The 27,252-nt window shown below is 32.8% G+C and overlaps 1 protein-coding gene and 1 pseudogene across 27 annotated transcripts in view; both read left to right on the top strand.

The window, feature by feature from the left end:
* ARHGAP12 (Rho GTPase activating protein 12) overlaps positions 1 to 26,054 on the top strand; it is a 116,543-nt gene extending 90,489 nt beyond the window's left edge. For 17 of the 27 annotated variants that reach the window (XM_078329848.1, XM_078329847.1, XM_078329846.1 and 14 more), the window contains 12 exons: positions 587 to 648; positions 5,355 to 5,436; positions 9,148 to 9,270; positions 11,047 to 11,148; positions 13,844 to 13,942; positions 17,189 to 17,291; positions 18,716 to 18,832; positions 20,729 to 20,827; positions 22,183 to 22,260; positions 22,352 to 22,486; positions 22,724 to 22,826; positions 23,644 to 26,054. In XM_078329848.1, the coding sequence (XP_078185974.1) occupies positions 11,107 to 11,148; positions 13,844 to 13,942; positions 17,189 to 17,291; positions 18,716 to 18,832; positions 20,729 to 20,827; positions 22,183 to 22,260; positions 22,352 to 22,486; positions 22,724 to 22,826; positions 23,644 to 23,818 (951 nt within the window). In that variant the 5' untranslated portion in view covers positions 587 to 648; positions 5,355 to 5,436; positions 9,148 to 9,270; positions 11,047 to 11,106 and the 3' untranslated portion in view covers positions 23,819 to 26,054. The remainder of the gene's footprint in view (positions 1 to 586; positions 649 to 5,354; positions 5,437 to 9,147; positions 9,271 to 11,046; positions 11,149 to 13,843; positions 13,943 to 17,188; positions 17,292 to 18,715; positions 18,833 to 20,728; positions 20,828 to 22,182; positions 22,261 to 22,351; positions 22,487 to 22,723; positions 22,827 to 23,643) is intronic. The other 10 variants (XM_078329843.1, XM_078329842.1, XM_078329841.1 and 7 more) reach the window with 1 other exon arrangement.
* On the top strand, positions 12,421 to 12,520 carry LOC118143374 (U6 spliceosomal RNA; annotated as a pseudogene).
* Positions 26,055 to 27,252: the final 1,198 nt, after the last annotated feature.

Below are 27,252 nucleotides of genomic sequence, written 5' to 3'. Positions count from 1 at the left end.
AGCTGAATTCACAATCTGATAATATACTTAACGAAGCACATGTTAATTTTATTTTGCTACATTAAGGCAAGTTCTGTGCATGATACCAATTAACTTTTGAGTAATTTATTAAATACAGTCACTGTATTTGGTTGAAAGATTTGAAAGATATTTTTATATTTTGATAAAGTGATTATATTGAATAATTTTCAGATTATCTAGTTGTAAAATAACATCAAAGTAAATCATTCCTATTTTGTAGAATTTATTCTTGTAGCATTGTATTACTTTTTTCAATAGACATAAATTATTTTTCAGTGCTGCTTTATTCATATGGAAATCTAATTTGATAGCAAAGTATCTAATAGCTGCTGTGACTTAAGGAGAAAAGGAAGTGTTTAATTATAAAATTAAGAAAAAAGCTACAAAAGTTTCAGGAAAGTTATATTCTTAATATCTTCCAGAACTACATATGTTACACATTGACTAATCTTTTCTTTTAAGCTAATTTTTAGATAACTAGAGCATGTTGATTCAGTCCTTTGTAAGAACTTGGACCTCATTGTTGATGTAAGTGATATATAAACAATATTACTCTATTCCATAGGATCAAGAGAAATATGGATTATTAAATGTAACAAAAATTGCTGAAAATGGGAAAAAGGTTCGGTAAGTATCTGTTCTTACATGATTCATCTGATTGAAATAAATTAAAAATTGTCAATATAATTATATTTTAGAATAAACAATAGATTCTCAAGAATCTCTCACCATTTGTTTTCTGTGTAATCATGTAAGGTTGTCATGAAATTTATGAAAATTTTCCTTTGTCTTGACGTATTTCCTAAGTAAAATTAAGAGATAATAAGGAAGAGGGTTCTGGGGATGCATTTGCTTTAATATTTTTTTTTCAGTAAGCAATAAATGAACATGGTAAAAAACAATGGTACACTAAGTATTGAGTGAAAAGTCAGTCCCCCAGCCAGTATTAGTTCCCGTCCCCAGAGGCAACCAGTGTTAAGTCTCCTGAATTCTAGTGCTTTCCTCCAGAGATAGGATATATATGTATATGTTTGTATGTATAGAGATTAATTTTTTAAACACAATCTTTTCACACTTTATCTTGGAGATGGTTTCACTTTGTTGCCTGTAGAGCTGCCACATTGTTTTTAAACTGCTGCAATTGTATATTGTTTGGCTGTACAATATAGTGTATTTACCCATTATTTATTTGCAAGTTTGTAACTACATCTGTCTATTGGTAGACACGTCAGTTTATCATTTTTGCTAGTACATGTAATATTACATTTAGCATCTTGCATGACTCATTTTGCAAGTATGTAAATCTGCCCTGCCCATAAAATAAATTTATAAAAAGTGGAATTGCTCAGCCATTTGCAAAGTCATTTCAACAGTGTTCCAAATTGTACTATAAGATGTTGAATCCATTTCTGCCTCCAATAGCCATGCATTCCTCCACACTTTTCACCAGTTTAGGATGTTGTTAAATTCTTTTATTTTTGCCAGAAGAGAGAAGAGAGAAGATTATATTTTTATTCACATTCCTTTTTAGTAGGTTACAGTATCATAAACTGTTGGTATTTTCTTTTTATTGAATTGTCTCATTATACCCTTTGTCTGTTTTTCTATTGGATTGTTGAATTTTTTTGGTTAATGTGTTGTACCTCCTAGTGATTTAAGGAAATTAACTCTATGTAATATAAGTCGCATTTAAAGAGTTTTAAATTTACGTGTAGTTGAGTTTTTTAGGTTAGCTTTCATTGAACTATTTTTGTCAGATTTTGGTAGTTAGATTTTTTTTTAAGTGCTCTGAAATAGCTTTATAAATACTACAATTATGAATCCTCTAAACTGTTCTTTGGTAGACTTCAGTTGTGAATTGGGTCTTTATTTTTCTCCTTCTCCGTTTTGGGAATATGTAGTGCAGACCGCTCTTGGGCTACTTTCTTTGCTTTTGTTGTTTTTCCATGATAAGTAGCCTTTTAGATTTTCTGCTTGTTTTGGAATACTTTTTTCGGTTTATATGTTCCTAAGAAATCATCTATTTTATCATTCAAATGTATTAACATAGAATTGAGGAAAATAGTCTTTAATTTCCTGTATATTAGTGGTTTGAGACTCCTTTAAATGCTTAAAAATTATTGAATATTCTAAAGAGCCATGGTCTATATCTATAATATTTAATAATATTTATTTATAATGTATAGGTTATATCTATGCATACTGTGAGAAATTAAAACAGAATTTTAAAGATTAATTCTTTAAAAACCTATTATAAATCGACACAAATATTATTATGAAGAAAAACTTTTGTTTTCTAGGACAAAAAATTTTCCATGAGAAGAGAGGCATTATTTTGCATTTTTTTGTTAATCTTTAATATTTGGCTTAATGGAAAACAGCTGAATTTTCATCTCTGCTTGCAGTCAGTCTGTTGTGACATACTATTGTGTTTGAAATATGTAAAAAAACATCCTCCCTTTCACAGCTGAAGGTGGAAAATGGAGGAATGTTTTAAGAGCCTTTTCAGATAATTGTGCATTTTTCTACTGCTCTGAAACTCTACAAATGGTAATTTGTGGAGGGTTAGTTGTAGTGAAGACTCTGAAAAACTGCCAGTGAATGATTCATACTCAGTTACATTAAAAGCCATTAGTCTGTGTTACATTTGAATGAGTCCTTGTCCATGCTTAATTTTATAATATCTTGTAGATCATTTGTAAAATACTAGTTAACTTACTTTGCTCATTTCTCAAATGTTTACACCGTTTATTTTATAATATCAAAGAATCACAAATCAGTACTATCAGAAAAGTATTGGGAAATTGTCAAATCCACTATAGCAGGTGCCAAGTGTTCCAAAATTCTACTTTCTGTTTGAAAGCTTCAATTTTTTTTATGGTGGTGAAAAAATACATAAGTTTGCTATATTAGTCATTTTAAGTGTACATCTCAGTGGTGTTAAGTATATTCACATGGTTGTGCAACAGATCTCTAGAACTTTTTCATCTCATAACACTGAAGCTCTATACCTACTAACACTAATTTCCTGTTCCTTCATCCCCCAGCCCTTAGTAACCACCTTTCTGCTGTGATTTTGACTACCTTACATATTAGTGGAATGATATGGTATATGTATGATTTTTGCGACTGGCTTATTTTGCTTGGCATAATGTCCTTGAGGTTCATTTGTGTTGAATGAATTTTTTTTGTCTGTAAATAATTTTTTATTGTCTATAAATATTTGTTTTCTTTGAAAACTTCATTTATTTTTAAAATAATGTTTGCCTGCCACATATCCAAGTCTGAATAACTGTAGTATGTCCATCAGTTGTTTTTTCAGGAGAAAAAAATTGGGTTCTAGGAAAAAAAATGTGACTAATTCACCTTGCAACTAAGTCATACAAGTACTTAGTTTTTGAGGCAATCATCATTATTTCACTATTTAAATATTCAGTATTTGTTCTCAGATATATATTTACTAGTTCTGCAGTTTTTCTTATTTTGAAAATTGGACTAAAAAAGCTTACTTAAAGTGGAAATAGGCTAATTTAAGTATTTTTCATAGTAGGGAGACAGTAGATGATATCTAAAGAAATAGAGGACTGAGAGTATAAAATAAATTTACAAATAAAATAAATACTCCTAAAATATCTTGAGATCCCAAAAATGAAATCAAATGATGACAGAAAAAGCACCATCTATACTATCAATATCAGTAAATGTAAATGGACTGTACTCATCTATTGAAAGAAAAAGCTGCTCAGACTGAAGCATAAAAAAGCAAAATTTAACTAAGTTTTATATGTAAAAGAAGTTTTATATCACCTAAAGATGTTTCAGAAATGTTGGGGAAAAAAAAGCAATAAGGTATGACAAAGGTATACAAAGTAAAGCAGGACTAGGGATCTCAGTAGCAAAGTTCATCCTAGGCAGAGCACTAAGCATTACAAAAGTGTATTTAAAATGGTAAAGCATGTGGAGAAGTCCACAGTGAAGATGTAATTATCAGGAATCACCATTTACCCAATAAAGTGGCATTAACTACCATAAGCAAAAAAATATGAGAAATAAATGGAAACATAGAAACTTAATAGTAATTAACTTTATTTCACTTCTTTTCATTCATAAAGTTCAAGTAGACATAAAAAGTAATAAAGTAGGTCTCATTGTTAGATACTAAATTCTGCATTCTGAAAACAAAAAATAATCCTCCTTTAGAGGTTTTTACAAATTTGGCCACATGTTTAGCTATAAGGAAAGCTTTAATAAATCCCTGCAGTAGACAGATATGACATTCATTTTAGCTTCCTAGCAACTGAGTCCCCATATAGGGTAATTTTAATTTATTTTTCTATTTGTAAACACTGATCCATACCTGCTGTTTGGAAAGTACTGTGCTAGGCCTGAGGTAGATACAAAAATAAATAAAAGCTGTTTTCTTTTTTCAAATAATTTACAATTCCTATGAGAGAGAAATGTTTACATAAAAATGTCTAATATGACAATGAAGGGAGAAGTTGAGTGGAATCTGGTTGGGGTATAGTATTCAAAAGCTTTAAAGTTCTAAATAGGGGCACTGATAATAACATATGCTATGTGAGTCTTACCTCTGTCTCTGGAGATAGGACAGTAGATGAGTAGACATTTTCTTTAAAAGCCAAATTATACCCAATTCTTAACATTGCTTACTTCTGGAGTGTGGATTGAAGAAGAAATGGGATCCCTTTTCCTTTACACATTTCTGTATTCAGAGTTTTTGCATACTGTATATGTGTTGCTTTTGTAATGTAGGAAACATTTTTTTTTTTTAATGTCATGTGGTCCATCAGTATGCAATTCATTGCATGCCTGTAATGCACCTAGTACCTACTACCTGGGTACTCCAGCCCAATTAGGAGAAGGCAGATAGCCAAGAAATGTAAAACAGTTTGTGTAAAGAATTAGATGAGTGAGGGAAGCATGTTTGTCTAATTTTTACTTGCAAGTAAGAATTCTTGGCAAATACAATATTCCATTTGTGTGACTTCAAAATAAATTAGTGTCTTTGATCACAAAGTGCTGTGTTAATTTCACATGAACATAATTACATGTATCATTTATTCATAGTTATTCTGATAACTTATTTCTCTGATTAACTTCATTTGTTTTCAGGCCCTCGTGATCAGGTTTGTACCATAAAATGACTGTACATTTCATTAGTATCTGTCTATCCCCAATAAAAACAATTAAAATGTCCCCAAGAACTATAAATGGTAGATAATATTGATAACAGCTAAGTAGATCTTAATTTTTTGAATTTGGCTGAAAGAACTTGAGAGTGAAGCCTTAATCGGTCATCTTTATAATTACAGAAAGAACTGGTTGTCTTCTTGGGCAGTGTTGCAGGGTTCATCTTTACTTTTTACCAAAACTCAAGGAAGTAGCACAAGTTGGGTGAGTATTTCTTCTCTTTGGAGATTTTATACATTTAAATTATGTACTCACCTGAATTTCAGGGGGTAATTTCCAGTCCTTTTAGTTACAGGTAGTGTGCAAATAAAAATAAATAAAATTTTTCTTAAAGATTCATTTTAACTTATGAGAGAAAAAGGACTAATTAGGACATTCTAATTAGTTGTATTATTAAAAACATCATTCTGTTTTATCCATTCAGCTGAAAAATGGGCTTATTACATGGGCATTATAGAGCAAATACATTTCTTGATTCATTTTCAGGATATTAAAGCTTTCCTGTGTTTGTGACTCTGTTATTTCACATATTTAGTCAGAAAATAAGCAGTAATATGGCAAGCTGTATCTTGAATTGTGATCTGACCCTTGGTTACAAATCAGTGATTCAGGTTTGTCAATGTCTGTATTGTCATCCAGCTTTCAAAAGAAAAAGAAATGTTCACCATCATGGGGTTTTGAAGCTTTTTATACATTTGAGTGCTTACCTTCATTATGCTGCTCTTCAGTTATTTTAATACAAATACTAAAAATTATAATTTGTGACATAATAGCTACATTTTTTGAATGCTCATTATGTATCCCACATATGTTCTTAGTGCAGAGGATTGTGTACATATTGTCTCCTTAATGCTGGGATAACTATTGCTCTGATTTTGCCCTCCCCCCGTCATAGATGAGAAAATGAGTATAAAATAGTTACGTATAATAACTTGCTTAAGGTCTTAGAGCTACCAAGTGGCAGATCTGTGTTTAGAACTTTGGCTTTTTTGGCTCTGGAGTCCATGCTCTGGCTATTTCTAAAAGTGTTTGGTAATTGAGTTTGAAGTGCTCATGCTCAAGTAAAATTTAAGATGAAATTATTCTAAATGTGTTTGGTCTGCCTCATGTTCTACTGTAACCAATATTTTCTTATACTTAATGAGTTTCTTTAAAATTAATACAAAACCTATGAATCTTATGTTTGATGAAAGAAAAGTTTATTTGTAAAATTTAAGCAAATTTTCGCCCATCTCTGTTTATAATGCAGCCATGTAACATGGTTCTGAACCCGGAATACCACAGAACATTTTAGTCCTCAGCTTCTCTGATACAGAAACCTTAAAGTCCACATGAATTGAGCTCAGATGTGAACGATTTAGATCATTTCTTCTGTTTGGCTTTACTAACCCTTTAATTTGCTCCCTGTTCAGACACTACAGTAGAAATGACCTGTGAAAGGGTTGAAATTTTGGTTTGATATATCTTAAAGTAAATTGATAATTATCTTTCCCCTTTCCCCCTGAGGTGAAACACGAGGTGCTCAACTGTGTAATTGTTTTTTTCTTCCTACTTATGGCTCAAATTTTATTTGAAATTTAGTGAAAAAAATGAAAGAAAAGGAATGGAGAAGGAATGAGAGATTAATAAGTAGTTTTAAAAAGTATCTGAAGAAAGCTGGATAGTGGTCCCTTATTTGATAATTACTGATACTTAAAGATTGGAGGTTGTGGCAGGTACAGATGAAGCCAGTAGACAGAGCATCATAGGTAGGCAGGTTTGTATGTGATTTTAAAAAATGAAAACTTATTTTGAATTTGAAGATGTTAAATGATATCTTCCAGTACATAATCATTAGTACAGGATGGTTACTTTTTTTTCATTTAAAGTTTTCATTTTAGAAGATCTTACATAAGTCAGAACTTATAATTAAAACTAATACTGACAAAGGAGGTAAGGTATTTCTGTTTATCTGCCAAGGTTTTATTCTGTTACCGTGTGGCGATAGCTGAAACATACTTTAAAATTTAGTGAGCTAGCCAATTTTGAGATTGTAGAATTCTCAATGAATTTTTAATTATAAGGATTCCCTATTTGAATTTTTACCTTTAAATGACATATTACTATTTATGTATTATTAATAATATAATCATTTCAGATATGTGTAATTTAAAAAACATAACCACACCATTTTATAGTCTCAGTAAAGACTAAACAAAATCAAAGTTGTGGTAAAATGCTTGGTTGTACAGTCAATATTCATAAATATCAAAATTTAGAGAAACATGCAAGATGCTTCTTAACTCTGGAATTGGGATTATTGAAAAGAATGTTAAAGAATAGTAGCTTTGTTGATCTGCTCAGTCACCAACTAGATCTATTATAGGTAAAATGTCTTCTATTTATACAGCAGAATCACATCTTACCTGAGGACAAGATTCTAAGACTGAAATATAAGCCAAAAAACCAACAATCAACTCTAGTGAAAACTGCTCTTTTAGGAAGATGCTATACAGAAGCTGATCTTTAGCAGAGCTCATATTTCCTTTGGTTTTAGAAGAAATAGCTTTTCCTTCATTTGAGTTTGAATGGCTTATGTTAAGGGGCCACATTATAGGAAAAATCCATATAGTTCTTTAAAAATTAGATTCACACTTAGTACAAAAACTTGAGATCCACTGGAGGAAGGCAGTTTCAAATCTTGCACTCACTCCAGGGCATGTACTCATTGATGGAACAGAGCAAAGTCACCCACATTATTCAAAGTTCTATTTTTTAAATTATTCATGCTTTGAATTGATAGTCATATATATTTTTGCAGAAAATGAATGGTTAAAATTGTGTAAATGAAATGCACATAGGCTGCATGCAATTCCACTTTATAAGAAATATTTTACATTGGTGCTGTCTCATCCAAAAATTTAGTGAGCCTTTCCTACTCCTCTGGAACTGATACCTTCCAGTGGTTTCTAGAAAACAGTTACCTATTGGATTGTTATATCAGTAACATAAACTTATAGTTGTTTTTTCTCACTTCATTTCACCTCAGAAATGTATGTGTGTATGTTCGTTTGTTTGTTTGTTCAGTAGACCTAAAAGTCTGCTGTGTTCTGGACATTGTTAAGCTTTGAGTTTAGAAATAAATAACGTGGTCCCTGTCTTCAAAGCTTACGTTGTAATGGGAAACACTAACAAGTGAACAGGTTCAGTGGGACCTGACATACGTTTTGCTTCTTAGTTATCATTCATCATATTCCTTGAGCATTTAAAAAATTAACCCATAAATATTCAGACATTCATTGGTAATTTATTCAAACATTCATTTGTACATGCTTTCAAATTTCTAAAAATAGTCACTCTTTTGGGCCAGATAATTATTTGTTGTGGTGGGTTGTCCTGTGCATGTTAGGGTGTTTAGCAGATGACTAGCACCCCGCCTGTAGTTGTGACAACTAAAAACATCTGCAAATATTGCCAGATGTCCCCCAGAAGACAAAATTCCCTGTCTCCTAGAGAAAGTATCAGTGTCCTAGAGGAAGAAAAAGGCAGGCTAGATGGTAGGGGTACTCCCTACTTGGAAAGGGACACCAGAAGATACTGCTCAGCAGGTCACGAGGTGAAAGCTCGGGGCTTTTGGACAGGGTCTATTAAGATCGTGGTGGGCCCAACATGGCTCCTCTCAATGCCTAACACAAGTCTGTTTAAGATAAATTCTATAAAGCACTCATCTTAAAAAATAAATTTATATAATAACAATCAGGATAAATTCTAGGACCTTTGTAAAAATATTTGGAAGTTTAGCTTTGCTTAAATTGTATGTCTGCATATGGAATTGCATCTTTGTCTTGTCTGGTTCCATTATGCTTTTTCTCTTGTGTGTCATTTTGCCATTGTGCATTGTTATGACATCATCATTTTCTTCCCTTTTCCATCAAGTCCTTCTGCCAACAAGGCTCAGTCTCTGAGCTCTTGCTTTCGCTGCTTTCTTCTTGGAAAAACTCTGTCCGTCATCGGCCTGCTGTTGCATATGTAAAGTCTGATCCTGTTTCAGCCGTCACTGTATGTGTTCCTGTTGCATGCCATTTGCCACAATAATTCTGTTTTCTTTGCCATGAATATGTTGGTGGGAGGTTGATTACAGTAGAGAAAAGTGGGACTAGATTGTGGAAAAGAATAACAAAAGGTTGCCAGCTATACTGATTGCATTTTTTTTTTAGCATTCCATGTCATGTCATTGTATTTATATTTAATTGCTATATCTTATTTGGTTGCTTATTTGCATCTTAGCTCAGAGCTAGCCATCTACAGCATGTATAATGACAACAAATTAAATAATTGATATGTTTCATTTTGTTAAATATATGTTCACGTTTGATAACATTTGCAATATATCATTTATGCTCAGGAAGTTGTCTGTGCCCAACATACAGCTTTATGTTTAATTTGTCTTTTGATTGACAAAAGGTACTTAAGGCAAAGACTTTGTAGAATACAGTTAAAATTTCTATTTTGATTTTTATTATGATTCCATAAATTCCATGTATTATCCTAAAATTTGCCTTTACTCTACTAATAAATTTTATGTAACTCCTAAATTTTGTTAAAATTAGTACTTTAAATTCATGCTGCTAGCTAAAAAAGATGTAAAAGGAAACAGGTTAAGGCAAACTATTTTAAATGTGAAGCTCCTAGAGTAGAGTTACTGAGATTACAAATAGTGAATAAGTTATCACAAGGTTGGGTAAGATAATTTCTAATGACAAATTAATTTGATTTGAAAATGTTTTAGCAAATGAAATTCTCTATAGGAAATATTTATAACAGGTTTTTATGATCTTTAGATTACAGTTCAGTAGACCTTAGAGGTTTTAAAACCTTTAAGCCTTTCAATACTGTAGGAATGTTACTCTCTATTCTTAGTTAACAGACTAAACAGAAATTTAAAGATGTCAGGGAACAGAGTAGTGTATATTTAACATAAATTTTCTACTGTTTTTGCTAATCTTTTCCTTATGTAGTTAACAAAATAAAATAGCTAGCTACGCACTTTTTCTTCTGAACCCATCCGTAACAACTGTCTTCCCATTCTTTTCAAAGTTCCTCATTAAGTTGCTGAAGCTTTATAGCATCTGTCTCTAGTCACAGTTTCTAACAAAGACAGAAAAAAAGACATGGGACTTAGTGTTTTCTGTTTCCACAAGTTACTGTTAACAATGTAACTCAATAAGGAAATACTTCTAAAGGACAAAATCAGTTTTAGAGAATGTTTATGAGGTGGAAAATGCCCTTGTTATCTACCTGATATTGTTTATTACATATATTAGAGTATTACCTTTGTGTACATAGCATTTTACACAGTTGTGTATAGTCTAGGATAAATTCCAAGATACATAACTGCCAAGCCAAAGTATACATGCATTTATAAATTTGTAAATATAGCATTACCAGTTTTTCTTTTCTGGGAGTAGTTCCAGTTCATATCCCATTTGCATATGAGGCCTTTTTAGTCTATAGCCTCACCAACATAGTTTTGAAAAAATTTGTTTCCACTCTTATGGTAAAAAAAAGACTTCAGCTTGGCTTTTTATGTCTATATATTTTATATTATGGTGGAAGTTGAGTGATTTTATTTTGTTTTCTATGAATTGTATATTCATATATTCTAGATATTTTTCAATTTTAAAGTAGAAATTGTTACTTTATAATGGAGAAAAGAATTTGAGAAAATCTATTTGATTTATTATTAACAATATAAAATTGTTTTTAGTTCCTTTTGAATACACATATATGTGATTATCACATGAAGGTTTTTTTTTTCCTTTTTCAAAAATTAAGTTTGGGAGTAATCAGTCCAAACCAGAGTTCACAGTGGATCTCAAGGGAGCAACAATTGAGATGGCTTCAAAGGATAAATCCAGCAAAAAGAATGTATTTGAGGTAATGCATTTTTTTCTAAGTAAACTATAGTAACTAGATGTTCTGTTTTTTGAACTATTTTGGGAAATTGTCTTTCATTGACTAGTTAAGGCAAAGTTGGTGATTAAGTTAGATGGTATCATAATTTAAGAAAAGACTGATGTAAAAACTGGCTTTATTTGCATAAGTTGTTTGAACTCATTATTACAAGCCTTTGTTTCATGTATCCTGTCTTTTTCCAGCAATAATAAAAAGGATGTGCTTCCCTTTACTTACCAAACCTAATATTAAAAGATAAATTAAGGGGAATGTTGGTAAGCTGGGAGGCCATGTGTGTGTGTGGAGGCAGAGGGCATATGGCATATAGATATAGAGATATCTATATCTTCCTCTCAGTTTTGCTGGAACCAAAAACTGGTCTAAAAAATAAAGTCTGTTTTAAAAAAAACCTTTCCATTTTATTCTTCAAAACCTTCCCCAATAATACATGATCCTATATTAGTTGCTTATTGCTGCATAAGAGACTATCTCAAAACTTAGTGGTTTAACAAAAGAACAATTTTGTTTGCTCAGTCTGGCCTGTGCTGAGCTGGGTGATTCTTCTTCTGATCTCACTTAGGACTATTCATGAGGCTTCAGTCATCTAGTGGCTTTATTGGAACTGGATGATCTAAGATGATTTCATGGCTGATATTGGCTAGTTGTTGGGAGGCCTCCTTCTCGGCAAGATCTGTCATTCTCAAGGGGCCACCCAGGGCTGTGTCAGGTGGCGACCTCAGGGTTCCCAGAGGGTGAGGGTGGAACCTGCAGGGCTTCTCAGGGCCTAGATTTAGAAGTCACACATTATTTTCATAGTATTCATTGTAAGACTGTTTAGGAGGTTAGCCAGGTATTGAGTTGTGGGGAAAGAGAAGCTGCTGTTGACAGAAGAGCAACAATGTCTGTCCCATTGCAGAAGGGTGCGGTTATAGAGATCTAAGACTGATTTTGTGGACAGCTTTCCATATCCCAGCCTCTTTTTGTAGCCTCATGTCTCAGGCCTTTCCTATTCTGTTGTATAGACAGATTGGTTTAATTGCTGTTTTTCAAATAAGCCTAGGTTTTCCGGTTTGTCTGATTTGTACTCTTTATTATTCTGCCTCTGGCACCAACCCATGCCAATCTCTCCATGCCAAATGCTCCCTTTCTTCCAAGACCCGTGACAAGCATCACCATAACAGTGAGCCTACTTCTTTATTTATAGTAGTAAATAATATTTATTTTAAAATAAGTACTTTAAAATAAATATTTAGCTCGCTTCAGCAGCACATATACTAAAATTGAAACGATACAGAGATTAGCATGGCCCCTGATCAAGGATGACACGCAAATTCGTGAAGCGTTCCATGTTTAAAAATTTTTTTAAGTTAAAAAATATATAATAATAATAATAAATATTTAAAATAATATTTATTTTAATTTACTTGGGTTATCATTTGTCAATTATTTCCCTCATTAGATGATTACAATTTTTTTTTCTTTTTCATTTAAGTAGAGAGACTGTGTTTTTCCTTTATATAAGAACCTATAACAGAGCAGAGTATCTTATCTGCAGTGAACATTCAATATTGATTGGCTTGACCAACTCTAAAAAAGTACATGAAAGAAGTCACTATTTCCTGAATTAGCCTTGTAGTTTCAAAAGGTAAATCCAGAATAAAAACTGTTCCATGGTCAAATAAATTTGGGAGGCAGTGTATATTTTATTCCTTTCTTAGAAAATCACAGTGCACCCTAGAATATCAAAAGCCTGTGACATCTTGAAGGAGCGAATCTAGTTAGATTTTCTTCAATTCAGTATTTTCCAAGTTAATATTATATAACTTTTTCAATAATTGTTTTTTGAGGGTACCTTTTAAAAACAGTATTTGTGAAACTATGTTTGAGGAATATGTTTCAGAATGTTGCTTGGGAAACATTGCTATATCTTTCTCTAGGGAAAAAAAAATCAGTTTTTAATCGGAAAACGGGAGGAACGGTTTCCACAATGTGTCAATATTATTCCTCAAGTGCAAGAAACTGCAAAACAGAGATTGTGCATAAATTAGTTATTGCCTTCTTATAGAATAATACGTAGTATTCTTCAGTTCATGATCTGACACTTAATTTGTAATATTTCTGCCCAAAAGGGGTGTGACATTTATCTATGCCTGTTGTACTAAGCCATTATATTTACTTACTAATTAGGAACTACTGAAGGTCTTTATATATTATTTCTTCTGTATTTTTTAGCCAGAGAGACAGAAAAAAATTTCTCAGGTTGTGTAAAAATGTCATTGATTTTATTTCTTTATTCTAATTTAGAATGTTCTACTTTGATACTTGAACTGATTTTTAAGTGATAAACCATACTAGTTTCAGTGGGTTTTATGGCATTTGTATGATGGTATTTGGGATTCTAAATTATTAGATTTTTATGAGATTTATTATGAGAAACAACTTTATGTTTTATTCAACAGATATTATTTTAAACTAAAAAGGTATTCCATAGCTTTGTAGTACTTTAACCTTACATCATTATTACATAATATATAACATCATATCATAATCATTACATTATTACATAATATATAGCAGCTACTCTTGGTGGCTTTAACTTTGAATTAAAGGTATTCAGTATTTTGCTGAAAGCACAAACCAACCATACTCTTTTTTTTCTCCCTGCTTTTCTCTAAAGCTGAAAACTCGTCAAGGAACAGAACTGCTAATTCAGTCTGACAATGACACTGTTATTAATGATTGGTTTAAAGTTCTTAGTAGTACAATCAATAATCAGGTATGTCTTTAACTTAGGTAACATTTTTACTTCAGAGCTGTTTTTCTTTTTGTTTTTTTAATTGCTTATTTTATATCCAGATTGCAATCTATATGTGAAAAGACACTTTTTATATGTTTTGTCAGAGATGGAAAAAACAATGGTCAATTTAGCAGCCCCCAGGGGCTGGTGAATGATTTAACATTCTGACTTATGTGATGTTTACTACCAGTGGATTTGAAATATGTTCACATCAGGCATTGGCTGAAAAGAAATAGTTCAGAAAGAAAGGGTAAATGGTGGTTAGTACATAGTATTTATTCAGTAACTGAATGAGTTGGAAATAACACTATTTGGTGAAAGAGGAAGTCTGAGGTGAACTTGTGAAATGAATGAAGCTATAGTCTCTTCATTCTCATTTTTTCTTTTCTGGTGAGATTCCCTAGTGTTTCTGCCCCTCCCTTCCAAGCTGGTCAGTATCCTTGTGTTCCTGGTATATATCTTATTCTTTATGTAAAACAACCAAAGAGATTCCCAAGTTTATATTCTGCAGGTATATTAGTAATCATAGCTCACTGCAGCCTTGAACGGTTTCAAGCAGCCCTCCCTTTCAGCCTCCCAAGTAACTGGGACTACAGGTGTGTGCCACCATGCCTGGCTCACACTTTTTTATACTCTGTATTCTCCTTTTCACCTTTCACCATATGGGGACATGGCTCTTCATTGAGGATCATATTATATTAATGACAGAAATGAAAGATAATACGTATGGGAAGTAAAAGAGAACTTTACCTCTTTAGCAAATTAGTTATGAAGCTGTATATAAATTCTTCCTTTGGAGTTTGTAATATTGCATGATATTTCTGAATCTTGTCCTTTCTTTTCCATTTATTCCTGAAACCATGAGGGCAGGCCTTACATCTTCATACCAAGATAAGAGTAACCTCCTAAACAGTTTTTTCCTTATTTAATCTCACCTATCACTGATTCATCGTTAATGCCGTTGCCATGTGAAACTTTCTAATGCCAATTTTCTAATCCCCTACTGCACAGAAAGCTGTGATTCATTAAAATTAAACGGTGTAGGCCCAGTCTATCTTTTCAAATTGTACCTTCTATTTTACCCAATATGGACTTTAAGCTCTAGTCACAGTAATATATTCACTGTCTCTTGAAAGCAAGTATGCTTGCATTCATTTAACAAATATATGAATGCCTTACGCACTGGGGACATAGCAGCACACAGATACTGCACTTTCCTAGGCTAAGGTTATAGTCAAAAACAGATAACAGTTAATATAATGAAATGTGATGAGTGTTATGGCAGGGGTGTACAACATTCTATAAAAACACCAATTAAGTAGGGGTGAACCTAGTGTATTAGTTACGGAAAGTGGATTTTTGTTTTGTTTTTTTAATTGAGACCTACAGGCTCAGGGAATAAGCCAAGTGAAGAGAGATGATTTTGTGTGTGTGTGTGTGTGTGTGTGTGTGTGTGTGTGTGTGTATTTTTAATTTTTAAAATTACTTTTATTTTTTTGAGAGTCTCACTCTGTCACCCAGGCTGGAGTGCAGTGGCGTGATCTCAGCTCACTGCAACCTCCACCTCCCGGGTTCAAGCCTGCCTCAACCTCCTAAGCACCTGGAATAACAGGCACCCACTGCCACACCTGGGTAATTTTTTGTATTTTTGGTAGAGACAGGGTTTCACCATGTTGGCCAGGCTGGTCTCGAGCTCATGACCTCGAGTGATATGCCCACCTTGGCCTCCCAAAATGCTGGGATTATAGGCGTGAGCCACTGCACCTGGCCTATAGTTTTGATTAAATTTTTTTAAAATACATACTGTTTCCAAAGTGTCAGAAGATATCAAGGACTAAGTGTGGCAAGAAGTGCAAGACCTTTGCAGGGAAAATTACAAATCTTTATTGAGAAGCACTGAAGAAAAACTAATTAAATGAGAAGTATATCCTGTTCATGCATTAAAAGATTCAATAATGTAAAGATATAATTTTCTTCCAAATGATTTATAGATTTGAGATACTTGAATCTCATTTAAAATCCCAGTAGTTTCTCTGGTAGAACTTGACAAGCTTATTCTAAAATTTATGTAGAAATGCAGAGCACTAAGAATACCTAAGACAGTCTTGAAGAAGAAAGAGAAAGGACTTGCTCTATCATATATCAAGTCTTTAAAAAGCCATATTAATTAATAAGTATGGTATCCGTACAGGGATAGGCATACATACCTATGAAACAGAATAAAGAACCTAGAAACAGACTCACATACTTGTGGACACTTTATGCCAGATAGAGCACTGTAGAGGAAGTAAATGGTGCTGGTGCAGCTGGGAACCCAAGAAAAAACTGGAACTCTTCCTTACACCATCTACAAAAATAAATTCCAGGTGGAGTAAAGATCTCCATGTGAAGGCAGAGCAAAGTTTTTTTAGCTTTGAGAACTCAGTTCTTTATTCTGTACAAGTGACCTTGGTTAGGTTATAGATGAGCTCTAGAATTTCTTTCTTTGTTTTTTGGAGACAGAGTCTTGCTGTCTGTCACCCAGGCTGGAGTGCAATGGCACGATCTCAGCTCACTGCAGCCTCTGCCTCACAAGTTCAAGCGATTCTCCTGCCTCAGCCTTCCAAGTAGCTGGGATTACAGGCACATGCCACCACGCTTAGCTAATGTTTGTATTTTTAGTAGAGGTGGGGTTTCAACATGTTGGCCAGGCTGGTCTCAAATTCCTGACCTCAGGTGATCTGACCACCTTGGCCTCCCAAAGTGCTGGGATTATGAGTGTGAGCCACCGGACCTGGCCGCTCTAGGATTTCTTTCAGTTGACATCCATGTATCTGGAGTATGAGTCTTGTCCTGTCATTACAGTGTAATACTCTTGTCAGGAAGTCTTATACTGTAGTCACAGAATGTAATTCTATGGTGTTTTTCAGCATAGATTATAGCCTCACCTTTTAAGTATTAGTGTCACTAATATGCAGTTGATTAAAATGAGGCAAGATAGCTTCATTATCAAGTAAACTTGTTATCCTGTGAATTTTCAACAATAATTTTTTTTTGAAATCAAAATTAATGCCATCTAAAGAGAAAAAGGTATTTATCAAATATGTAAGTCATACATACTGTATACTAATTGGTTTCCTAAAACTGTTTGAAAGAGTCATTTACTAATCATTGTGAGAATTATGCTATTCCAACTGTAGTTATTCTAGAAGTGTAATATGTATTTGGGAAATATCTAATCAATAGGCAGTAGAAACTGATGAAGGAATTGAGGAGGAGATACCGGATTCACCAGGAATAGAAAAGCATGATAAAGAAAAGGAACAGAAGGATCCTAAAAAACTTCGTTGTAAGTTGTCCTTTCCCTGTTTTGCTAAGGATTTGAGCTTATTCTCTTAGCATTTCAAAGGTTTTAAATACATACATAAAAGCGGAATGGAATGTCCAATGTTACAAAAAAGTTATGCAGTTAACCAGTTGCAGTTCCAGTGTGTCAGTGCTCTTTCTTGTTAACTCGTTGTTGCTTTTCAGCCTCATAGTAGCATCCTATGGCATCATACTAATTTTAAGATATTGTGCTACTTTCAGAGAAGGAATATAGTGCATTTTTGTTGCAGCCTCTAGGAAAGTGAACTTTATTGATTTAAAAATATATGCTTACTATTAAGATTCTGTATGGAATCTTATACTTTAAGAAGTCAAAAGTCATGAGATATTTACTGTGATTTCCTTTTAGACACCAGGCATCCATCTGTCTCTGGACTAGGATATATCTGTGCATGTAAACAGATGCAAGCATTCCTATCTTCAGATCTTACTATAGAAAGGAGCATAGTGAAAGCCAGCAGCAGCTTTAAGAAAAGCATTTTTTAATGTTGGCCTTTTGTGAATTACATTGCTTAATTAGGCCGTTAGCTGTGACGTGGTACTTTGTTCAGTCTATTTTAACAAATCCACATGTTTAACTGAGAACTTTTTGGCCTTCATATTAACTGAATGATTAGAAAATCAGTTCTGTTTTTCTGTATTTCTAATGAAGTTTCGGCCTATTACTGACATTGTCAACACGTAGCAATTTACGTAAAAATGTGATTTTTTTTATTCTATACTATAGATTCTTTGTGCTCTCAGCTTTCCCCAAATAGAATTATTTTAAAGAAATATACCTTTTGAATTTTTGTCACTATAACCGAAAAAGAACTTAGGACTAAAGGCAATGAAAGACATTTTCCAGGTGGTTCCATTCTTAGTTCAGAGTACAAATAATTGCAATGAGAGTTAGCGTAAAGTACAAGTATAATAGTTATGATGGTATATATCTATATTTATATCTCTGTGTATCTTATGTGTATCTCTAGTTTTCTTGTTCAGTAAAGATAGGGATTTTTTGTTATGTGTTTTATGTATTTTTACTTTTTGATGGTCATTTTATCTTCTTAAACTGATATAAAATCAATAAAGATAAGTAATCATTTATGAAATAATATGTTAGACTAAATTAGGGATGTCTTGGCAGATATACCATAGAAGGTACAGTTGTAATGTTTTTAGTGATAAAAACGAAATGTTTGTCTGGTGTATAACTTTGAAATGGGGTCTGTGTTAATGTAATTCTTCACATCTTATCCTTAAACCACATTAAGCTAACGTAACTGAACTGTACTGTGATCTTGACATATCAGGTTAATTTGTTTTTGCATGCTAGCTGGAAAAAGTTTTGTCAAAAAAAACTTTATTTTTACAAATGCTTATTACCTTTCTTTTTGTGTTAAGCCTTGAAAGTATCTACAATAGATTCTTCAGAACAGAAAAAAACCAAGAAAAACTTAAAGAAGTTTCTCACACGACGCCCCACTTTGCAAGCTGTTCGTGAAAAGGGTTATATTAAAGGTTGGTAGAAGTATTGTTGATAATAATGAATGTTGGCCTACATCACAAATAAGATGTTTCAAATTAAAAACAAATCTTTTCAAACAGTAAGAATATTTATTCAAGTATTCAAATGCAATGATTAAAAGACATTTAAGTAATTAAAATAGATTTTTAAAAAAACTTTTAGAAAGCCTGTTTCAGAGGAACTATGTGGATGTGATTGGTGGCAGATTTTTAGAAATTGTGACAGTGGAAAGTTTAGTTTTGAGATGTAAAGATCACAAGAAATAGGAAATTTTGAATAAGCTATCACTAACAGTAGAAAGAAGAAAAATGAACAAATTTTTACCTTCAATTGTCATTTAAGGTCATTTAAAAATTAGCATAAAGTACCTTTTTTTTCTGATTTATATACTTATTTATAAGTACCATAATGGACTAACAATCTTTTTAATAGAAAAATATTCTTTAAAAATTACATTATTTGTGTATGCTTTTAGTTCTTACAAGCATGTTTAACTGCAGAGGTAAAATTTTCTAATATATGACTTAAAACAATGGCATTTATTCATAAAAATAAAGGTAAAAATAATAGTCTATAATGTATATGTCTGTCTCTGATTATTATGAAGTTTCTTATAGAGACCATCTATTTGTGAAGCACCTGCATTAAAATACGCAAATAAGTTTATTAAGAAGGTATTTAAGGCCAGGTGCAGTGGCTCACATCTATAATCCCCCCACTTTGGGAAGGAGGAGGATTGCTTGAGTCCAGAAACTCAAGACCAAACTGGGTAACACAGGGAGTCCCTTCCCTCTCTCTACAAAAAAGTAATTGGGTATGGTAACACATACCTATAGTCCTAGCTACTTGGAAGGCTGTGTGGGAGGATCACTTGAACACAGGAATTAGAGGCTGCAGTGCAGCCGTGATTGCACCACTGTACTCCAGCCTGGGTGACAGAACAAGACTTTGTCTAAAAAAAGGTATTTAAGACGTCTAGGAAGAGTCTAGCTAATTAAGTAATTCGAATTAGCAACTTCAAGAGTTATAGATCACAGGTATCCTCAAATAAAGCATATGAATTTGCATGATGAGTTTAGAGTCTTGAAAAAACAAAAAAGGCCTGGCAAATAAATGTATGCAAACTGCTGCTAATTTGTTCACCATGCCTTTTGCCTGAGAAATATAAACTGTTGTCACTTTATGGCCTTACTCATCACTTCAAATTGTTTGTTTTCCTGAATGTTTATTGCTAATACGGAATTTCAAAACTGTCATGTTGAAAGATTCATAGAAGAGTCTTTGAAATACATTTTGTGAAATCAAATGTTGGTATGTGATGAGTGGTTAGATGCTTATTTTAATAGTTTTAAAAGTAATCGAGTATTTACTAAGTGCTAGGCATGAGCCTAGGTGTTATGAATACCTGTTGGTGTTCAGGAACTACATGGTCCTTCCCCTCATGAAACTTAATGCTCAAGTGGGAGGTAGACAAGATAATGTGAAATAGTGACAAATGCTATGAATCTAACATAGTAGTAAACTAGGATGTGACTAGAATTGGTTTCTCTTAGGTAAGGATGGTCAGAGGGGTTATTTAAGCATGTGACTTCTAGCTGAGACCTGGAGTGAAGAAGGAGCCAAGCTGGGTGGAAAATTGCTTTCTGCCGAAGCAGTAGAAAGTACAGTGTTGTCAGGCAAGAGTGAGTGAGGGTCTTCATGACGTTTAAAAACGAATTGTTTGATATGAAATTGAAGAAGTAGGCAAAACGCATATTCCATAAGGCATAGGGCCCTCTTAAACAATATCTGGTTACACTGGATGTTTCTGTTGTACTCTGAATGGTTACCCATTTCATGAACTGAATTTCAGCAAGATGATTGACTTTTTAAAAATAAATCTTTTTCAGATCAGGTATTTGGATCCAATCTTGCTAATCTGTGTCAGAGAGAGAATGGCACAGTACCAAAGTTTGTGAAGTTATGTATTGAACACGTTGAAGAACATGGTAAGAGAAGGATTTTTGTTTTATTTTTTATTTTGATTTTAAGGAAACCAACTTCTTGTTTTGCCATCAAAATTCCTAGAATTTTTATGATTTTGAGTGATGCAACCAAAATTTCCTTATAGTCCTAAGATGTTAAGAAAATCATTTTGTTTGCAAAACACTTACATGTTTACCACTGTTTCAAATTAAGACCTCTCCAGGCATCTATTGAATGTTTGGTACTCACAGTTAAGTATATGGTGTTCTTTGAAGTTGTTTCATTTAAGCATTTGCTTAAAATGAGGAAGATACTGATTATGAAATTGAGTTTATTTTTAAGAAATAATTTGACACTGTATAAGATCTGAGAAGATTGTGTTTACTTATTAAGTTTCTTCTGTTCTAAATCAGATGACATTATAAACTGTTAAATCAACCACAGTTGTCTCATGAGATAAATATTTTTTACGTCATTTTCTGTAAAATATGACAAACTAATTTCTGTTGTTAATTTAAACATAGCTATAATATTTATACTAGTTTCATATAAATTAGCAGTATACTGATTGTAATAGCATTAACTTATATCTGTATATCATGAAAAACATTTTGTACAATTAAAACACATAATTTAATTTGTAATTTCTGCCAGTTACAGATCTCTTGTCTCATTGACTTTTCTTGTCAGCATGGCAATAGAGATTCCACACTATTGTCTTTATTTGAAACGAAATGAGTAGTACATTTGATAATGTGCTTTAGTAAATTTGTACACCGTTATCATTTAATGAATACCTGAAATTTTGGGGCTTAATTGTATGAATTTCAGATGATTCTGTTCCACATATAAAAGAAAATAATAAATTATAGCAAATTACTTTTGTTTTTATAGAACCATTAGTTTAGTTGTTAGCTTACATTAAGTTTACTTATTACAAGCACTTAGTATGACAGACACTTTCAATAAACTTTTTACAATATGTGCGTTTATATTATAAAATGGTGTGCAAAATATGCATGGGCTGATTTTACCTACTGGCTTCCTTTACTTTTTGAATTATCCCTAGTTGTTTGCAGAAATTTATTTGAAATTGTTAGTGTTTTAAGATTAATGAAACAATTTCCTTGAGCTGATTCGCACTCTACATGATGAGCAGAGTAGAATTACTGCTGTTTATTAAAATGAATTCAGAGTGAATCTCCATCTCTCTTCCTTGCCAAGCATGGACCAGAAGTCATTTAAAGAAAAAGAATATTTGTGTCCATTTGATTTTAGGTTAATGCTAATGAATAAGAATTCTGACACATGCAGACATGTTCAGAAGAGGCAAACAGATAGTTTAAACACACATACAATAATTATTATTGTCTCTTAGGTTTGGATGTTGATGGGATATACAGAGTAAGTGGTAACCTCGCAGTGATCCAGAAACTAAGGTTTGCAGTCAATCACGGTAAGATTATATTACCTGTTATTCAGATTCATAACTTTTTGAACTGGCTTAAAGTTATTTTTTACAATGTCCAATTCCTGCTGTCTTTCAGATGAGAAGTTGGACTTGAACGACAGTAAATGGGAAGATATTCATGTCATTACTGGAGCACTCAAAATGTTTTTTCGAGAATTACCAGAACCACTTTTTACATTTAATCATTTTAATGATTTTGTTAATGCAATTAGTAAGTATGTAATTCTATTCAGTTTTTTCCAGATACTGAAAATTCCTTGCACAGATTAAGCTACCCTATTTTTGGATCTTACTTTAAGCAAATATTTTCAAGATTGTTTTACTGTGAACATTTTAAATGTGACCACCAGATGTCACTGTGTATTACCAAATATCAGCTTCCAAACTGTCATTGCTTTCAGTTTCATAAGAATTTGCTGTAAAATATCTGGTTATTATCTTTTTTCAGAGCAAGAACCAAGACAGCGAGTCACTGCTGTTAAGGACCTAATTAGACAGTTGCCAAAGCCAAACCAAGATACAATGCAGATTCTTTTCCGACATCTCAGAAGGTAGGAGGACTGCCCAGTCATGGGATGTGGTATAGCACAAGGGGAAGCAGGAAGGCCTGCAGGGCCAGGGTCACTCAGACTCAGGTTTGGATCCCAGCTATGCCACTTGCTGTCTTTGTAACTTGAAAAAGGTACTCAACTCCTTTTAGTATCAGTCCACCATGGATACAATGATTTGTTATGAAGAATACAATAAAGTAGATATTATATGTGAAGTATTTATGTAATGCTTTGCACATAGTAGGTGCTCAGGAATTGTTGCTAAAGTTAATGTGAAGATGAGATTGGATATTAATTGAGGTGTATTATGTTACTCTATAATAAAGTCATCATGGTTCTGGGCTACTACATAGCTGCTTTAATAACTGAATTTTTCATCTGATAGAAAGTACACTGGAATACTAAAACAAAAATTCCTAGCTAGAGAGATTTTTTAAAAAGAAGTTAACATAAAATGAGTAAAATGGAAGTTTAATCTCCACGCCCTAATAAGATTTTTTTCCCATCAGCGTAATAGGGCAGTCATTGTGATCTGAATTATACTTAAATGTTCTATTTTCAAAACTAAGCTAAAATGTCACACATTTAAAAGTTTGTTAGAGTATGCTTAATTACACCATTCAGCTGTGTTTATCAAAAAGAAGCTTTGCATGGCATTTAGACAGAATTCTACTTGGTTAAATAGTTTATGTGTCACTTTAGGAAAATGACCATTACTTCTCTTTTTAAAATGCAAACTTTTAGGTATCTAATACCACTTGAAGAATTTTCCCTGTCTTTTATTTTCTCCTTTAACAACTTCTTTTTTTCCCTTCAGAGTTATAGAAAATGGAGAGAAAAATCGAATGACCTATCAGAGTATAGCAATTGTTTTTGGTCCCACTCTGTTAAAGCCAGAAAAAGAGACTGGTAATATAGCAGTTCATACTGTGTACCAAAATCAGATTGTAGAATTAATTCTTCTGGAGCTAAGTTCCATCTTCGGACGTTGATTCTTATGAAGACCTGTGGAATAGAAGCTGGATTCCATCAGATTTCAAATGTTTATACACAAACGTATTTTATTTTTTGGACCAAGCAGTGACTCTTTGATTTTGCACTTTTTTTTTTTTTGAGGGATCAGAAGGGAAGGGGAGAGTCAAGATGTGTGTTAGGCCCTCATATTTGCTGCTTTGTTACAAGTTGATAGAGCTACGTGTAATTATGAATTCATTTTATCCTGAATGTTTGCATTTCATACTCTGAATTTCAGTAAAAATCAAAATTTAAAATTCTAACCAGTCATATACACTGGATAATTTGGTAGGAAAACTATATTTTTTTCCCTGAAATTGGATAATGTAGACTTTCTTCTCAAGATCTGTAGATGCATTACTTGATAGAACAATACTTAACTATCAGTTATTTTGGAAACGCTCTTGGGCATTTTAAACAAAATGAAGTATATCCGTTTTGAAACCTGTGTATTTCTGTTTCAGGGTTTCTGCATGCAGTGGCAGTCTAAGTGCTAAAATTCATTATAAACCCAAAATAACCCCTTGATGAAGGCTTGTTGTCTTTTGCTGTGTTACACAGCATCCTTACTGGATATCTTAGTTGCTTGTTTGGGCAGTACACTAATGTTACTTAAAACACTGTGATATACTGGAGTTTTAGTTAGTTTAAGTCACTACAGGGCATTTTTAGGGCTGTCTAGCTATACTGAATTGTAGCTAACAATCCTAATTATACCGAGTGCCATACTGAGTTCTTGGTATGACCCTGTGGAAACAGACATTATTTTATGTAAATATAGGCTAAAGACTTAATGTCCTTTAGCTTGTGTATATAATTGTGTTGTATAGTCTCAGAGTACATTCTAACCCTACATTTCTAATCATGATATTGGTAATCTTTTCTGTGAATATTAGGTTTCCTTCAGAAATAGGCCATTATTTGGCAAAGTTAACTATGTGCACTTTTAGATATTAATTACATTTACAGGCAAATCACTGTAATGAGAATGGTACTGGAAAAATACTGAATAGACTTGCTAAATGGCATATGCACTACAAGAAAAACCTTTTAGGTTATTTAATATGTACAGAAAACACAGAAAAAAATTATTACAGAACTCTAATTCCAGTATGAATAGTGGAAACCCATCTGTAAATTAGATGGTTGTTGGGTAGAAAATGACTTTGCTAAATTCAATAATTCTTTTTACCTGTGAATGTAGATTGATTTGTATAATAAAACACAGGGTTTGGAAGGTTTTGTTACAAGGAGCATGGTCTGTTGAAGATTTTTAAAATGTATTTTTCTAGATTAACTGCTGTAAATGAAATGTCTAATAAAACTATAAGAGGTTTAGAGATTTTTCCATCGGAAATGTGCATTTTGGTTTTTAATTTTTTTGTTTTTTCATTCACTGGCATACTCTTATACCTCATTTTAAAAAATCGACTGAATCCAATATTCTCTGTGGCAAATACATGTTACTCATTTCATACCTTTTCTCCTCTCTTCCATGCCAACATTTCTCTGCCCTCATGTATACTTTTTATTTCTCAGTGTTTGAAGTGAGTGATTTGTGTGTGACCAGGATTTTTTTTCTTAGGAATGCATTTATAATTTACAGATTGCCTTCCTTGGGAATAAGTATGTTTTTGTATGATCTGTCTATAAACCTCTCACCTGAATTTTGTGGTAGAAATCCTGTATTTGTTGTTGTGGTGTGTTAAATTGATAACAAACCAAACGACTTGATAGCTAAAGCAGATTGTTTTGGGTGGGAAGAAAAAGCCCTAAATCAGAATGTTTATGTTTGCTTAAAGATGTCCTTAAAGATAACACAATATGCTTTAGATCTTGCTTATATAGTTATTGTATACCAGGAAAACAATTAGACTCAAATCAGTGATGTTCTTGCTCTTGGTGTTCATGAACATGTATCAAAGATTAAAATTGTCCCGTGTTTCTTGTGTCAAGGTACGAGTGTGTGTGTGTGTGTGTGTGTGTGTGTGTGTGTGTGTGAAGTCTTAAATGTTTTATTTGTCTGCAATTAATCAGTTTATTGTAATATTGTATGTACAGTGAGATTAATGTCTTGTGTTTTCATCCTTTGTGAATTAAAAGTTCTCACTTGTTTTTGTAATAACAAAACCAGTAATATTTTTCTGTCTTCACACCTTGGTTTTATAGTAGAAAATATATTAAAAGCTGAAATAAATTATCAGTGGAATTTTATTTGTTAGTAAGTCTTCCTTCAGAATGTCATTGAAAAAGGTAGTTGGAGATTTAGAAAAGAAAGTATATTCAAATACACTGTTGCATTCCAATGAGAAGAAAAATACTTAAATTTTACAGAAATAAAAAATTTTACCTTTTACTCTGGAGAAGGTAAGTTAACTATTAAATATCTCAAAAAAAAGATGTTCATATTTTAGATAGAGACAAATCTTTAAATTGTTTTTTCCTTATGTGAAAAGCATATTAAATGAAATAATTTAGTGAAACTTTGGGTTTAGTGGTAGATGGGTTGTATGTGTGTTTATACATATACACAAACATATGTTTGTGCTACGTGTGTGTGTGCGCGCACACCATTGCTTACATACAAGTGAAAACTCGCCAATAATAATGGCAGCTACATGGAGACCTTTTTACTATTTCAGTTTCATTCCATGCTTCTTTGCAAGCCCACAATATTGGATATTAAGATAGCAGTGAAGGGGGAAAATAGTTATTCCATAATTGTGCCAAGAGATTTTTTCCAGCTCATGGGAGAGGCTTCTAATTAAATACTTAAACATGTAGTTTCCCATGACTTGAATTCCTCAAAGATCTTTAGACATTTTTAAAGAAATACACAGAGGAGTCCACAACATGTCTTTTTAGTAAAGAAGAAAATTAAAATGGTCAAGTGGGCACCACATTCTCACTAGTCTAATAAAAATCAAATGTTGAAATATTTCATCTCTATAGAGAATGGAAAATCTCCAGCCATCAGCTCTAATGATCTTCTTTTATAGAAAGCACTTCTCTAGTGTAAGACTACAGAAGGTGTTTAACAGGGCCTTTAGCCTGCGTGTTACAGTCTTGGAGGCGGAGCATAGTTTTTGTTCTTATTTTTTTTAAACGGTATTCTAGTGCAGCTAACATAGTACTATTAATTGCAACTTTAGTTTGATACAGACAAAAAAATCAAATGGTTGCAAAACAAAATCAACTGTCTCATAATGATGGTGTATTCGAATCTATTGGAAATTCACAGGCTGTATCCTAAGGCTGGTCAGAGTCAGACTTAGTATTCTAGAGAAGGGGGAGATATCGAATGCCTAATGAGACATCTGTAACTACCAAAGACAAGGGAGTTCTCCTGAAGAATCTCAATTAGTCTGCTCAACTGAAGTTTTGTGGTCCAGTGGTGGCTGCAAGTATATTC

This window comes from Callithrix jacchus, chromosome 7 (assembly GCF_049354715.1).
Source record: "Callithrix jacchus isolate 240 chromosome 7, calJac240_pri, whole genome shotgun sequence".
Taxonomy (NCBI): domain Eukaryota; kingdom Metazoa; phylum Chordata; class Mammalia; order Primates; family Cebidae; genus Callithrix; species Callithrix jacchus.
This window is presented reverse-complemented; position numbering and strand designations above follow the sequence as displayed.